Source organism: Leucoraja erinacea, unplaced genomic scaffold (genome assembly GCF_028641065.1).
Source record: "Leucoraja erinacea ecotype New England unplaced genomic scaffold, Leri_hhj_1 Leri_135S, whole genome shotgun sequence".
Taxonomy (NCBI): Eukaryota; Metazoa; Chordata; class Chondrichthyes; order Rajiformes; family Rajidae; genus Leucoraja; species Leucoraja erinaceus.
In genome coordinates this window covers 107,700-124,956 of record NW_026575627.1, presented here as the reverse complement: position 1 = coordinate 124,956, position 17,257 = coordinate 107,700, and the positions used below count along the sequence as shown (strand labels likewise).

The window sequence follows — 17,257 nt, the reverse complement described above, 5'->3', positions numbered from 1 at the left end:
ATACACCACCACAGGTACATACACCACCACAGGTACATACACCACCACAGGTACATACACCACCACAGGTACATACACCACCACAGGTACATACACCACCACAGGTACATACACCACCACAGGTACATACACCACCACAGGTACATACACCACCACAGGTACATACACCACCACAGGTACATACACCACCACAGATACATACACCACCACAGGTACATACACCACCACAGGTACATACACCACCACAGGTACATACACCACCACAGGTACATACACCACCACAGGTACATACACCACCACAGGTACATACACCACCACAGGTACATACACCACCACAGGTACATACACCACCACAGGTACATACACCACCACAGGTACATACACCATCACAGGTACATACACCACCACAGGTACATACACCACCACAGGTACATACACCACCACAGGTACATACACCACTACAGGTACATACACCACCTCAGGTACATACACCACCACAGGTACATACACCACCACAGGTACATACACCACCACAGGTACATACACCACCACAGGTAAATACACCACCCACCACCACAGGTACATACACCACCACAGGTACATACACCACCACAGGTACATACACCACCACAGGTACATACACCACCACAGGTACATACACCACCACAGGTACATACACCACCACAGGTACATACACCACCACAGGTACATACACCACACAGGTACATACACCACCACAGGTACATCACCACCACAGGTACACCACCACCACAGGTACATACACCACCACAGGTACACACACACCACAGGTACATACACCACCACAGGTACATACACCACCACAGGTACATACACCACCACAGGTACATACACCACCACAGGTACATACACCACCACACCATACCCCACCACAGGTACAGACCACCACAGGTAGACCACCACAGGTACATACACCACCACAGATACATACACACCACAGGTACACCACCACAGGTACATACACCCACCCACCACAGACACCACCACCACAGGTACATACACCACCACATACATACACACCACAGGTACATACATACACCACAGGTACATACACCACCACAGGTACATACACCACCACAGGTACATACACCACCACAGGTACATACACCACCACAGGTACATACACCACCACAGGTACATACACCACCACAGGTACATACACCACCACAGGTAGACCACCACAGGTAGACCACCACAGGTACATACACCACCCCAGTTAAACCATCACAGGTAGACCACCACAGGTAAACAATCTCGGGTACATACACCACCACTGGTAAACCATCTCAGGTAGACCATCTCAGGTAGACGATCTCAGGTAGACCATCACAGGTACATACACCACCACAGGTACATTATCTCAGGTACATAAACCACCACTGGTAAACCACCCCCGGAACTGAAACCACCACAGGTACTTATACCAACTACAGATAGACTATCTCAGGTACTTAAACCACCTCAGGTAGACTATGACAGGTAAACCAGTAAACCACCTCAGGAACTTAAACCCCCACAGGTAGACCACCTCAGGTATTTAAACTATATCTGGGAGACCACCACATGTAGACCACCTCGGGTAGTTAAACCACCCCAGATAGACCATCTCAGGTACTTAAACCACAGGTAGACCACCATCACACTCTCCCATAGTCTCTTACCCACACCCCCCCCCACCCTGCCCCTCACTCCCCTCGCCCCTGATGACCTCAGTAGCGAACACCACATGTAGACCACCACCATATGTGGACCACCACCACACATAAACCGTAGAACCCACTGTCGGACCTTGAAACGACCCCCTCATCCCTCTATCCCTGTTCGCACCCTCCCCCCACTCCCACCCCCCCCTCCCCCCCGCCGTTTCCCCTCCCCTCCGCCACCCCTGATGGTCTTTGTAGCGCCCACTACAGGTATCTCATCGCCACAGGTAGACCACCACAGGTAAACTATAGAACGCACCATTAGAGCTGGGTGATATCCTCCTCTCCCCCACCGCTCCACCAACTTGCCCACGACAATTTGGTGTCCCATCTACCCACGTTTGGCCCACGTCGCTCTAAACCTCCCCTATCCATGTACCTGTAGAAATGTCCCTGAAATGTTGGTGTAGTACCTGCCCCGACTACCTCCTCTGGCAGCTCGTTCCATACACCCACTATATGGAAATAGTTACCCTTCAGGTTCCTATTACTCCACCCCCCACCCCTCACCTTAAACCAATGCCCTCTGGTTCTAGATTGTCCTGCACTGGGTATTCACCCTATACAACCCCTCATGACTTTATGCATCTTGATAAGATCCCCTCTCATCCCCTCCTGCATTCCAATGAATAAAGTCCTACCCTGCCCATCCCTTCCCGGTGGCTCGGGTCCTGGCAACTTCCTCATGAAACGTGTCTACACACTATCCCAGTTTGACAACAACGTTCCTATAATAGGGTGACCATCACTAAACACGACGCTCCAAATGTGGCCTGTCCCACTTAGGCGACTCTTTAGGCGACTGCCTGGGACTAGTTTTAATGGAATTCACCTCAACACCTGGCGACAACCCACAACAACATACGACAACATACGACAGCAAATATTATCGCTACATGTTTTACATGTTGAACATTTTGCGGCAGTCTCCCAATAAATCGCCTAAGTGAGACAGACCCAATATTGGGTTCCTGTTCAAGTTCTGGGCTTGTATTTAGGTGGCCACTAACTGGGTGGCAGGGAGATGGCTGCTTGGAGGGGTATGTGCTTTGAGTGGTTGCCTCAACCTTCCTCCGTTCTCTCTCCCCCCCCTCGGCCCTCACCTCCAGCCTCCACGGTGAAGGATGTGGCGTTGCCAGGCCAGGTGCGGGCATTGGGCAGTCTCTCGGTCTCCAATATCACGGCCGACTCGCTGGAGCTCTGGTGGTCGGCGCGCTGGCAATTTGACTCCATGGTCATCCAGTACCGGGCTCAGGGCTCGGAGGGAGTGCGCAAGATCCGGCTGGCGGGCGATCGCCGATCCTACCTGCTCCTGGGGCTTCTGCCCAGCACCAAGTACACCATCTACATCCACGGAGTCTCGGCAGCCCGGCAGTCCGCCCCTCTCTCCATCGTCGTCAGCACCACAGGTAGCCGGGTGCCCCACACACCCACCCACCCACCTCTCCTCGCCTCCCTGGGCCACTGTGGATATTTCCCCAGCTTTACCCGGAGACACCAGCTTTCCACAGCTGCCTCTGCTTCTTGCTACCCCACGGTCAACAAGGTTCATTACACCAACATTGCGGGTCTCTTTGGTGTAAAACTGTACACTTGACTGTCTCTCAATTCAGTGTACCTGTACCATGGGATACAGTGTATACAGCTCAGTGTACCTGTACCATGGGATACAGTGTATACAGCTCAGTGTACATGTACCTTGGGATACAGTGTATACAGCTCAGTGTACATGTACCTTGGGATACAGTGTATACAGCTCAGTGTACCTGTACCATGGGATACAGTGTATACAGCTCAGTGTACATGTACCATGGGATACAGTGTATACAGCTCAGTGTACCTGCACCATGGGATACAGTGTATACAGCTCAGTGTACCTGCAGCATGGGATACAGTGTATATATCAGTGTACATGTACCATTGGATACAGTGTATACAGCTCAGTGTACCTGCACCATGGGATACAGTGTATATATCAGTATACCTGTACCATGAGGTGCAGTGTATATCTCAGTGTACATGTACCATTGGATACAGTGTATACAGCTCAGTGTACATGTACCATGGGATACTGTGTATACAGCTCAGTGTACCTGCACCATGGGATACAGTGTATACCGCTCAGTGTACATGTACCATTGGATACAGTGTATACAGCTCAGTGTACATGTACCATGGGATACTGTGTATACAGCTCAGTGTACCTGCACCATGGGCTACAGTGTATATATCAGTATATCTGTACCATGGGGTGCAGTGTATATCTCAGTGTACCTGCACCATGGGATACAGTGTATATATCAGTGTACCTGTACCATGGGGTGCAGTGTATATCTCAGTGTACATGTACCATGGGATGCAGTGTATACAGCTCAATGTACGTGTATATACCAGTGTACCTGTACCATGGGATAGAGTGTACACAGCTCAGTGCGGTTGTACCATGAGATGCAGCGTATATATCTCAATAAACTATGGGATACAGCGTATACAGCTCAGTGTACCTGTACCATGACACACAGTGTATACAGCTCCCTGTATCTGTTCCACAAGATACAGTGTATATAGATCCGTGTGTCTATACTACAGTATACACTGGGCCTAGCTGAGTGTGTCTGTACCCTTATACACTGTGTACACCTGCATGTATATGACGCACAGCATCTCACTATGGATACAGTGTACATGACTGTGTTTTGCTTGCACAATGGAATACAGCTGTGTACACGTCAGTGTACCATACCGAAGATACAGTGTACGTAAGTCAGTGTATCTACACCCGGGAACACAGTAGATCCAACTCAATGTCCCTGGGCTAAGGGCAGTGTGTACACAGCTCAATATATCTGTATACAGCTGAGTGTAGATGGATACAGCTGTGTATATCTGCATACAACTTGGTGTACCTGTATACCACACAGTGTACCTGTATGCAGTGCAGCGCGCCAGCTTACACGTTATACAGGCTCGCTACACAGGTACACAGCTCAGTGTACATGTAGCCGGCGCTATGCACCTGTATCCTGGCAAACCATAGATACAGCTCAGTGTGTGTGTGTACCCTGGGATGCAATGGACACGACTGCCTGTGCCTGCAGCATGACATGCCGTGCCTGTAGTCCCGTGTGCCTGTATCATGGTGTACATATAGCATTGCCCGGCAGGCTTAACGTAAACAGGCTTAACAGTCAGCGCATCCAATTCATAATATGTGCTGTGTCTAACGCTCTAGACCAGTGGTATAGTATGGAGCGTATCATACCTGCAGATCTGATCTCCGCTGTTACATCACAAGCTGCAAACTAGAGTGTATGTGGACTAGTATACGTTAGCCCTGGCTCTGTGAGCCAGAAACTGCTTCCTTCCCTCCCTCCATCCCCTCTCCCTCCCTCTCTCCCTCCCGCTCTCCTTCCATCTCTCCATTTCCCCTCACTCCTCCAGTGGTGATCACTCCCTCTCTCACTGGGAAGAGAGAGACCCCCTCTCCTCCCTCTCTCTCCCTCTCTCCCTCTCTCCCCCTCTCTCCCCCCTCCTCCCTCTCTCCCCCCCTCTCCCCTCTCCCCCCTCTCTCCCTCTCTCCCCCCTCTCTCCCCCTCTCTCCCTCTCTCTCCCCTCTCTCCCCCCTCCCCCCCTCTCTCCCCCCTCTCTCCCCCCCCTCTTTCTCCCTCCCCCCCCCTCTCCCCCCCTCTCCCCCCTCTCTCCCTCCTCCTCTCCCCCCTCTCTCCCTCTCCCCCTCTCTCCCTCCCTCTGTCCTCCTCTCTCCCCCCTCTCGCTCCCCCCCTCTCCCCCCCTCTCTCCCCCTCTCTCCCCCCTCTCTCCCCCTCTCTCCTCCTCTCCCTCTCCCCCCTCTACCCCTCTCCCCCCTCTCCCTCCCTCTGTCCTCCTCTCTCCCCCCTCTCCCCCCCTCCCCCCCTCTCTCCTCCCTCTGTCCTCTCTCTCCCCCCCTCTCTCCCTCTCTCTCTCTATCTCTCTCTCTCTCCCTCTCTCTCTCTCTCTCTCTCTCTCCCCCCCCCTCTCCCCCCTCTCCTCCTCTCCCCTCTCCCTCTCCCCCCTCTCCTCCCTCGGGCCCTCACACCCCTGTCCCAGTGGGAGTGTGTGGCCGCAGCCCGGGCTGACCATGGCTGCCCCTCTCTCCACGGCCACTCGGCCCCATCGCTGACCCTGCCCCTTCTCTCCCCCCCCTTCCCTTCAGCTGCTGTGGACACTAACGGAGTGAGGCCGAGCCGGCTGAGCAAGCTGATCCGCCTGTCGGGGGACAACGTGACGGACAGGTCCCTGCAGGTTTACTGGGCTGCCGAGAGCGGCTTCGACTCGTTCATCGTCCAGTACGGAGTGGACGGGGCGACTGAGACCCGGAACCTCACAGCAGCCGGGAACACGCACTCCGCCTTCATCGCCGGCCTGAAACCCAGCACCAGATACCTGGTGGCCCTGTATGGAGTGTCGGGGAACAGGCAGACACGGCCCCTGACTACCGTGATCACCACTGCAGGTACACCCCACCACCATCACCACCATCACCACCATCACCTCCCCACCCCCCCTTGCAGCTAAAGATCCCCTCCCCCCCAGCCAGGGACCCCCCCTCCCCCAGCCAGAGACCCCCTCCCCCCCAGCCAGAGACCATCCCTCCCCCCAGCCACCTCCCCCCCCCCCCCCAGCCAGAGACTCCCCTCCCCCCCAGCCAGAGACCCCCTCCCCCCCAGCCAGAGACCCCCCTCCCCCCAGCCAAGACCCCCCTCCCCCCAGCCAGAGACCCCCTCCCCCCAGCCAGAGACCCCCTCCCCCCCAGCCAGAGACCCCCCTCCCCCCAGCCAGCAGAGACCCCCTCCCCCCAGCCAGAGACCCCCCTCCCCCCAGCCAGAGACCCCCTCCCCCCAGCCAGAGACCCCCCTCCCCCCAGCCAGAGACCCCCCTCCCCCCCAGCCAGAGACCCCCTCCCCCCCAGCCAGAGACCCCCTCCCCCCAGCCAGAGACCCCCCTCCCCCCAGCCAGAGACCCCCCTCCCCCCCAGCCAGAGACCCCTTCCCCCATCCCCCTCCCCCCCAGCCACCCCCCCTCCCCCCCAGCCAGAGACCCCCCTCCCCCCAGCCCCATAAAGACCCCCCTCCCCCCCAGCTAGCAGACCCCCTCCCCCTTCCCCGCCAGAGACCCCCTCCCCCAGCCAGAGACCCCCTCCCCTCGTACCCCAAAAGCCAGAGATCCCCTCCCCCAGCCAGAGACCCCCTCCCCTCCCCCCCAGCTAAAGATCCCCCTCCCCCCCAGCCAGAGACCCCCTCCCCCCAGCCAGAGACCCCTCCCCCCCAGCCATAGACCCCCCTCCCCCCCAGCCAGAGACCCCCTCCTCAACAACTACCAACCCCACCACCATCAACGATGCCACCCCCCCCCGCCAACGACCCCTAACACCCAGCCCTCCCCTTCCCCGCCACCATCGACCTCTGAACGATGGGGAGATGGTGGAACGATGAAGGCCTCTACCCCAAAATACAGAAAGGCCTGGATAGAGTGGATCAGGAGAGGATGTTTCCACTAGTGGGAGAGTCTAGGACTAGAGGGCACAGCCTCAGAACTAAAAGACGTACCTATAGAGTGATTTCACTAAAGGTCACTGGAGCGTAGATCCGCACCCACGTGACCAAAATTCTCAAGTGGAGGACACTCGAGGGTTCGGTACATGTTAGTGGATGAACAGCCGACATTTGCAGTGGATATTTTAAGATCCAAAATATCGGGAATAAAGGCATTATTAACTTACTTTTGATAAATTCAGCGAGCAAACGCGATAATTCCCGATATTTTGGACCTTTAAATATCCACGGCAAATGTCGGCTGTTCATTTCCGCCGCTTTGGCACCTTCAGTTCCCTTTTGAATTTACCTTACTTGCTATCTTTTTTTTCCCCTGTAAATCTACGTAGCTGTGCCTCACGGTCACCCCGACTGGCACAGTAAATTGCAGCTCTCAACCTCGCCGTTTTCTATGTTTTTAACGGGTGGGAAAATGCGTTTTTTCCCATCCACTAACATGTACCGAACCCTCGAGTGTCCTCCACCTGAGAATTTTGGTCACGTGGGTGCAGATCTACGCTCCAGTGACCTTTAGTGAAATCACCCTATAGAAAGGACATGAGGAGGAATGTCATTAGCCAGATGGCGGAATTCATTGCCACCGACTGCGGAGGAGGCCAAGCCACTGAATATACACATTTTTAATATTTTTTAGAGAAAGATGAGGAATAATTTCTTTCGTCAGAGGGTGGCGAATCTGTGGAGCATTGCCACAGAAGGCTGTGGAGGCCAAGTTAAGGGATATTTTTTTAAGACAGAGATAGATAGATACATGATTAGTACTGGCGTCAAATATTATGGGGTGAAGGCAGGAGAATGGGGTTGAGAGGGAAAGATAAATCAGCCATGGTTGAATTGAGGAGTAGATTCTCTGCCTCGGTGGAGGCCGGTTCTCTGGATGCTTTCAAGAGAGAGCTAGATCGGGCTCTTAAAGATAGCGGAGTCAGGGGATATGGGGAGAAGGCAGGAACGGGGTACTGAATGGAGATGATCAGCCATGATCACATTGAATGGCGGTGCTGGCTCGAAGGGCCGAATGGCCTACTCCTACACCTATTGTTTATTGTCTACTGTACTGTCTATAGTCTATTTATTGTCTATTGTCTATTGTCTACTGTCTATAGTCTATAGTCTATTTATTGTCTATTGTCTATAGTCTATTGTCTATTGTCTATAGTCTATTTATTGTCTATTGTCTATAGTCTATTGTCTATTGTCTATAGTCTATTGTCTATTGTCTACAGTCTATTTATTGTCTATTGTCTACTGTCTATAGTCTATAGTCTATTGTCTATTGTCTACAGTCTATTGTCTATAGTCTAGTGCCTACTGTCTACTGTCTACTGTCTATTGTTTGTAGTCTATTGTCTAGTGTCTCGTGTGTATATTGTCTAGAGTCTAGTGCCTACTGTCTACTGTCTACTGTCTATTCTATCTACAGTCTATTGTCTATAGTCTACAGTCTATAGTCTATAGTCTATTTATTGTCTATTGTCTATATAGTCTATTGTCTATAGTCTAGTGCCTACTGTCTACTGTCTACTGTCTATAGTCTATTGTCTATTGTCTAGTGTCTAGAGTCTAGAGTCTAGTGTCTACTGTCTAATGTCTACTGTCTAGTGTCCAGTGTCTACTGTCTACTGTCTATTGTCTGTAGACTCGATGGCCTCATTCTGTTCCAATGATTTATAAACCAGTGAATTGGGGAAAGTGGATTGTATCCGCTCATTGACCAGTGGCGTAAGGTTTCTCATTTTGCTTCTAGCATCTATTCGGGTGGAGCAGGTGAAGTCCATCCTGTTTGGTGGACTGACCTTCTCCAACATCACGGCCAACTCGCTCCAGCTCTCCTGGGAAGCTGACGACGTCTTTGACTCCTTCCTGATCCAGTACGTGGCCCAGGGCTCCGGGAGCCGGGCTAACCTGACGCTGGGGGCTAGCAGGCGATCGGCCTACTTGACTGGTCTGCTGCCGGCCACTAACTACACCATTTATCTCCACGGGGTATCCGGGGGGAAACTCTCCCGGCCCCTGGTGGCTCGCTTAACCATCACAGGTACGGCCGCGGGGAAAGACTCGTCCATCGAATCTTTTCCACCCCAAGGGAAATATTTTTGCCCCTCCGGTGGAGCCAAAATATTTCCTCTCTCGTTCTCCGGTTACCACGGAAACCGGCGTTCCCACCCCACCCCCACCCCCCCTGGTCATATGTCATAGAACACGGAAACAGGCCCTTCGGCCCAACTGGTCCATGCAAGCCCACCTCAGCGTGTCCCCTTGTGCTTGACTTTTTGAAGCAACTTGGTTCCTTCAATCTTCCATTCACAGATGAATATTTCCCGCTAATCAGCCTTCCCTGGCAAACGCCAGCTTTAAGTCCAGGACATTTTGGCTCGGCTTTAGGCTGAGATATTCCTGAAGACTTCTGGTCATCTGGTCCAGGGGAATGTTTTTCCAGTAAATGTGAGGTTATCCACATTTGTGGCAAGAACAGGAAGGAAGATTACTGTCTAAATGGCGTCAAGTTGGGAAAAGGGGAAGTACAACGGGATCTGGGGGTCCTTGCTCATCAGTCAATGAAAGTAAGCATGCAGGTACAGCAGGCAGTGAAGAAAGCCAATGGCATGTTGGCCTTCATAACAAGAGGAGTTGAGTGTAGGAGCAAAGAGTTCATTCTGCAGTTGTACAGAGCTCTAGTGAGACCACACCTGGAGTTTTGGTCCCCAAATTTGAGCAAGGACATTCTTGCCATTGAGCAAGTGCAGCGTAGGTTCACAAGGTTCCCGGGTATATGTTATATGTTGAGAGAATGGAGCGGCTGGGCTTGTGCACTCTGGAATTTAGAAGGATAAGAGAGGATCTTAATGAACCATATAAGATTATTAAACGTTTGGACAAGCTTGAAAGTGTTCAGCATAGATTTACGAGGATGTTGCCAGGACTAGAGGGTGTGAGCTACAGGGAGAGGTTGAGTAGGCTGGGTCTCTATTCCATGGAGCACAGGAGGATGAGGGGAGATGTTATAGAGGTGTACAAAATCATGAGAGGAGTAGATCGGGTAGATGCACAGAGTCTTTTACCCAGAGTAGGGGAATCGAGGACCAGAGGACATGGGTTCAAGGTGAAGGGGAAAAGATTTAATAGGAATCTGAGGGGTATCTTTTTCACACAGTGGGTGTATGGAACAAGCTGCCAGAGGAGGTAGTTGAGGCTGGGATTATCCCATCGTTTAACAAACAGTTGGACAGGTACATGGATAGGATAGGTTTGGAGGGTTATGGACTAAGCGCAGGCAAGTGGGACTAGTGTAGATGGGACATTGTTGGCCAGTGTGGGCAAGTTGGGCTGAAGGGCCTGTTTCCATGCTGTATCACTCTGTGACTAGTGTAGATGGGACATGTTGGCCGGTGTGGGCAAGTTGGGCTGAAGGGCCTGTTTCCATGCTGTATCGCTCTGTGACTCTATAACTGAGAGTCAGTGCGATGGAGCAGGACCAGGAGACTACTTCCTGCAGTTCCACCAGACTGATGGGCGAGGCTGCCGTGGGCCCTGCTCCCCGGATACTAACCCTGCCTTCCACCCGCCTCCACAGCCGTCCCCGTGTACGACACCTTGGTCAGCACCCTCGGCGGCCTCCTGGTCTCCGACATCAGCGCCCGCGGGATGCGGTTGGCCTGGACGGTGGAGGAGGGCGCCTTCGACTCCTTCCTCGTCAGCTACCGGGACTCCATGGCACGGCTGGCCGCCAGGGAGCTGACGGTTCCCGGGAGCAGTCACCACGTCACCATCACCGACCTCAGCCCCAGCACCGAGTACCAGCTCTCTCTCCACGGTGTGCTGGATGGCCGACGGACCGACCCCATCCCCATCACGGCCAGGACCGGTAAGTACACAAGCAGAGGGTCTCGTCCAGAGCAGGGGAGTCCAGGGGTAGACAGGTACATGGATAGGACAGGTCTGGAGCTATACGGACCAAGCGCAGGCAAGTGGGACTAGTGTAGATGGGGCATGTTGGCCGGTGTGGGCAAGTTGGGCTGAAGGGCCTGTTTCCACACTGTATCACTCTGTGACTAGTGTAGTTGGGGCATGTTGGCTGGTGTGGGCAAGTTCGGCCGAATGGCCTGTTTCCACACTGTATCACTCTGTGACTAGTGTAGATGGGGCATGTTGGCCGGTGTGGGCAAGTTGGGCTGAAGGGCCTGTTTCCACACTGTATCACTCTGTGACTAGTATAGATGGGGCATTGTTGGCCGGTGTGGGCAAGTTGGGCTGAAGGGCCTGTTTCCACACTGTATCACTCTGTGACTAGTATAGATGGGACATTGTTGGCCGGTGTGGGCAAGTTGGGCCGAAGGGCCTGTTTCCACACTGTATCATTCTATGATTCTAACAGGGCCCCGAACTCGCTCCTCACCACTAGGCTACAAGTCCGAGCCTTCGAACGAGCTGGGCTTGTACTCGCTGGAGTTTAGAAGAATGAGGGGGGGGCCTCATTGAAACTTACAGAATAGTGAACGGCCTGGATAGAGTGGATGTGGAGAGGATGTTTCCACTAGTGGGAGAGTCTAGGACCACCAGGTTTGTCCGTGTCATCGAAGGCAAACATAAAGTGCTGGAGTAACTCAGCGGGTCAGGCAGCATCTGTGGAGAACATGGATAGGTGATGTTTCACAGAGTGCTGGAGTAACTCAGCGGGTCAGGCAGCATCTGTGGAACATGGATAGGTGACGTTTCATAGAGTGCTGGAGTAACTCAGCGGGTCAGGCAGCATCTGTGGAGAACATGGATAGGTGACGTTTCACAGAGTGCTGGAGTAACTCAGTGGGTCAGGCAGCATCTGTGGAGAACATGGATAGGTGACGTTTCACAGAGTGCTGGAGTAACTCAGCGGGTCAGGCAGCATCTGTGGAGAACATGGATAGGTGACGTTTCACAGAGTGCTGGAGTAACTCAGCGGGTCAGGCAGCATTTTGGTCGTGACGGGAGAAAAGGAATAGTTTAAGTTTTCGGGTTGAACCCCTTCTTCGGACCCACTTGTCACGTCATCATGTTTCATCTCCTCCTAGCCCGGGAGAGCCCTAGCGGCCTGAGATTCACGAAGGTGACCGAGTCGTCCGTCACGATCAGCTGGTCAGCCGGCTCCGACCACGCCGACTCCTACAAAATATTCTACGTACAAAACAAACAAGGTAAGGATGGCCACTGGTGCCAGGGGTCAGTCTAACCCTTCCCTTCGCAAAGTGAAGAAAGTGAATGGCAGTTGTACAACAAGAGGAGTTGAGTATAGAAGCAAAGAGGTCCTTCTGCAGTGAGACCACACCTGGAGTATTGTGTGCAGTTTTGGTCCCCTAATTTGAGGAAGGACATTCTTGCTATGGAGGGAGCCCAGCGTAGGTTCACCAGGTTAATTCCCGGGATGGCGGGACTGTCATATGTTGATAGAATTGAGCGGCTGTGGGCTTGTACACTCTGGAGTTTAGAAGGATGAGAGGATATCTTATTGAAATATATAAGATTATTAAGGGTTTGGACACACTAGAGGCAGGAAACATGTTCCCGATGTTGGGGGAGTCCAGAACCAGGGGCCACACACAGTTTAAGAATAAGGAGTAAGTCATTTAGAATGGAGATGAGGAAACACTTTTTTCACACAGATAGTTGTGAGTCTGTGGAATTCTCTGCCTCAGAGGGCGGTGGAGGCCGGTTCTCTGGATACTTTCAAGAGAGAGTTAGATCGAGATCTTAAAGATGGTGGAGTCAGGGGAGATGGGGAGAAGGCAGGAACGGGGTACTGATTGTGGATGATCAGCCATGATCACATTGAATGGTGGTGCTGGCTGGAAGGGCCGAATGGCCTCTACTGCTGCACCTATTGTCTATTGTCAACATGCTTTAAGCACACAGTCACGGTTTACAAAGTTGAGGGGGTATAGTAGCTTCCTCACAGCGCCGGAGACCCGGGTTCAATCCTGACGCTGTCTGTACGGAGTTTGCATGTTCGCCCCGTGACCGCGTGGGTTTTCTCCGGGTGCTCCGGGTTTTCCTCCCACACTCGACCGGCGGGGCAGGTTTGCAGGTTTATTGTTTATTCTGTAAATTGCCCCTGGTCGGCGCGGACTCGACCTCTCACCCTGCGACCCTGCCCTGTGACCCTGACCTGTGACCCCCCCCGCTGTGACCCTAGGTGAGCCGCTTAGCCGGAGCGTGGACGGGACGAGAACCAACGTCACCCTGAGCAGCCTGGCCCCCGGTGCCCGCTATGAGGTCAACTTGGTGCCCGTGCGTGGGGGAGTGGAGCTCCCCCCCATCCTGGGACACTTCACCCACCGGTACAAGGGGGGGGGGAGATGGGGAGGGGGGAGGGGGGCTGGGGTGTTTGGGGAGGGGGCATTGGCGGGAAAGAGCCCCCCCCCCCCCGTCCCCTCATCCTGGGACAACCACCAATGTGGGAGGAGGGGCGGGGGTTTTGGGAGGTCGGGATGGGGGTGGGGGAACTGTTTTAGGGAGCCTCTCACATTCTTGGGGAGGAGGGGGCTTGGGGGGGTGGGGAGTGTGGTGAGTCCCCCCCACCTTGGGTCACTTCTCCGGGAGTGGGGGCGGAGGGGTGAGGGTGGGGTAGGGCAGAGTGTGTAGCAGCGGGAGTGGGAGGGGGGGGGGGCGTGGAGAATGGAGAGTTGGGACAGAGGGAGTGGTGGTGGGGGGGGGGGGGAGAGAGAGAGGGGGTGTCAGGGAGGGGGCGGGTGGAGGGAGAGTTGGGACAGAGGGAGTGGGGGGGGGGCGTGGAGAATGGAGAGTTGGGACAGAGGGAGTGGTGGTGGTGGGGGGAGGGGGAGAGAGGGGGTGTCAAGGGAGGGGGCGGGTGGAGGGAGAGTTGGGACAGAGGGAGTGGTGGTGTGGTGGGGGGGGGGCAGAGAGAGGGGTCTCAAGGGAGGGGGAGGGTGGAGGGAGAGTTGGGACAGAGGGAGTGGTGGTGGTGGTGGGGGGGGAGAGAGAGGGGGTGTCAAGGGAGGGGGAGGGTGGAGGGAGAGTTGGGACAGAGGGAGTGGTGGTGGGGGGGGGTTGGGCAATTGGGCAATGGCCGGTTGAGGGGGAGGGGCAGTGGATAGAGGGGAGGGGGTAGGAGAGCCTGGGACTGGGCTGGTTCTGGGTGTGCGGAGGGGGGGGCGAGGTTGGGGTGGCCCTGGGCTGGTGTGTGGGACACGCTGCGGCTACGTGTGGTGTGTGTGTGTATGAGCTCTCCCCTGTCGCCACCCCCAGCCCCGGACCCCCCCCAAGCCGACTGAAGGCGGTGAACGTGTTGCAGACGCGGGCTCTACTGCAGTGGAAAGCGGCCGCTCTGCCCCCGTCGATCACTACGTCGTCAGCTACAAGGCACAGGGAGGTGAGAGTGGGGGGGGTGGGGGTGGGGGTGGGGGTGGGGGGGGGGGGGGTGGGGGGGGGCACTAAGTGAGCTCCACGCATCCCACACAGCATTTTAGGGCAACACCTACACTCTCCACACACACACACACACGCACTCACAAACACTCACACACACACACACACACACTCACACACGCACACACACACACAGACCCACACACACACAGACACACACACTCTCACAGACCCACACACACACACACACAAAAACACACTCACACACACACACACACCCACACACACACAAACACACACACACACACACACTATCACACACACACACACACACACACACACACCACCACACACACACCACACACACACACACACACACACACACACACACACACACACACACACCCCACACACACACACACACACACACACACACACACACACACACACACACACATACACACACACACACTCACACACACACACACACACACACACACACACACACACACACACACACACACACACACACACACACACCCAGACACACACACACACACACACACACACACACATACACACACACACACTCACACACACACACACACACACACACATGCACACACACACACACCCTCTCTCACACACACACGCCCTCTCTCACACACATTATCTCACACACTTTACACACGGTTACACACCCCCCCACACACACGGTACATATCCCGGCCGTGTCGACCACTGCCGTGTACTCCAGCTACTGACCCCCCCCCCCCCCACAACTGCCTCTACCCTGACGGCCAATCCCCCTTTGCTCGCAGCCGCTGCGGTGAGTAAGACGGTGCCAGCTGAAAGCGCAGAGATGCAGCTGACGGGACTGCGCGCAAACCCCCGTGTACACGGCGACCGTTGCATAGTGTGCAGGAGCAGGCGGGCAGGAGCACAGAGGTCAGCGCCCCTCACACATCCCCCCCGCCCTTCACCACCGGTGAGTCCACATGGCAGATCGCGCACCCCTCCTCCAGCACGCTGCTGGGCACGTCTCCTGCCCACCCCCCCCCCCTCCCCACTCCCCACCCCCACCTCCCCATCCCCCCCCCCTCCCCCCCACCCCCTCCACACCCACACCCCCCCCCCCTCCACATCCCCCCCTCCCCTCCCACAGGCCCCAGCCCCCTCCACATCCCCCCCCCCTCCCCTCCACATTCCCCCCCCTCCCCTCCACATCCCCACCCCCTCCCCTCCACATCCCCTCCACATCCCCCCCTCCCTCCACCCCCCTCCCCTCCACCCCGAACCCCCTCCACCCCCTCCCCTCCCCTCCACATTCCCCCCCCCCTCCCCTCCCCATTCCACCCCCCCCCCCTCCCACATCCCCATCCCCCCCTCCACAGTCCCTCCACATCCCCACCCCCTCCTCCCCTCCACATCCCAATCCCCTCCCTCATCCCCTCCCCTCCCCCCCTCCCCCCCTCCCCCCACCCCCCCCCCTCCCCTCCACACCCCCCCCTCCACATCCCCTCCACCACCCCCCCCCCCCTCCCCTCCACATCCCCCCCCCCCTCCACATCCCTCCACCCCCCCCCCCTCCACATCCCCCCCCCCTCCCCTCCACATCCCAATTCCACCCCCCCTCCCCTCCCACCCCCCTCCACCCCCATCCCCTCCCCTCCACATCCCACCCCCCCCCTCCACATCCCCCCCCCTCCCACCCCCCTCCCCCCCCCCCCCCCTCCCCATCCCCCCCCTTCCATCCTCATCCCCCCCTCCCCTCCCTCTCCCCAACTCTCCCCTCCCCTCATCCCCATCGCTCCCACACTCCTCCTTTCCCCTCCCCCTCTCCTCCCCTGCCCTCTCCCCTTCAGTCCCCCCTCATCCCCCCTCCCCTCCAAATCCCCCCCTCCTCCCCCACACCCCCCCCCCCCCCTCCCATGCCCACCCCCCCTCTCTCCCCCCGTCCCGAGATGGGGGGGGGGGGGTCCCTCCAATGACATTATTTATTGCCCGCCCCTCCATGGACACCCCTCCACATCATGTTTGTCTCTTTCTTGTCTTTCTTCTTCCCCTCCCCCTCTCCCCTCCTCCCCCTCTCCCCCCCCCTCCTCCCTCCCTCTCCCCTCTCCTCCCTCTCCCCCTCCCCCTTCCTCCCTCTTCCTCCCCCTCCTCCCCTCCATCTCCCCCCCCTCCACCCCCTCCTCCCCTCCTCTCTCTCCCCCCCCCCCTTCCTCCGCCCCCCCCCTCTCTCTAAACCCCTCTCCCCCTCCCTCTCCCCCTCTCCCTCCCCCCCTCCCCTCCACCCCCCTCTCTCTCTCCCCCCCTCCATCCCCTCTCCCTCCCCTCTCTCCCTCCGCACTCTCGCCCCCTCCCCTTCCCCTCCCCTCCCCCTCTCCCCCTCCCCTTCCCCCCCAACCCCTTCCCCCCTCCTCCCATGGCTCTCCCTCTCCCCCTCTCTCTCCCTCCCCTCTTTTCCTCAACCTCCCCCCTCCATCTCCCCTCCCTCTCGTCTCTCCTCTTCTGTCTCTCGCCCTACCCCCCTTTCTCTCTCCCACTCCCTCTCCCCCCTCCCTC

General features: G+C 56.1%; 1 protein-coding gene across 1 annotated transcript in view; it reads left to right on the top strand.

Annotated features, from left to right (window-relative positions):
- Positions 1-13,931, top strand: part of LOC129715732 (tenascin-X-like) — a 112,605-nt gene extending 98,674 nt beyond the window's left edge. Inside the window, exons 28-34 of the mRNA XM_055665587.1 lie at positions 2,852-3,151; positions 5,935-6,234; positions 9,078-9,368; positions 10,905-11,195; positions 12,379-12,501; positions 13,497-13,641; positions 13,904-13,931. Coding sequence (XP_055521562.1) covers positions 2,852-3,151; positions 5,935-6,234; positions 9,078-9,368; positions 10,905-11,195; positions 12,379-12,501; positions 13,497-13,641; positions 13,904-13,931 — 1,478 coding nt within the window. The remainder of the gene's footprint in view (positions 1-2,851; positions 3,152-5,934; positions 6,235-9,077; positions 9,369-10,904; positions 11,196-12,378; positions 12,502-13,496; positions 13,642-13,903) is intronic.
- The last annotated feature ends 3,326 nt before the right edge of the window (positions 13,932-17,257 follow it).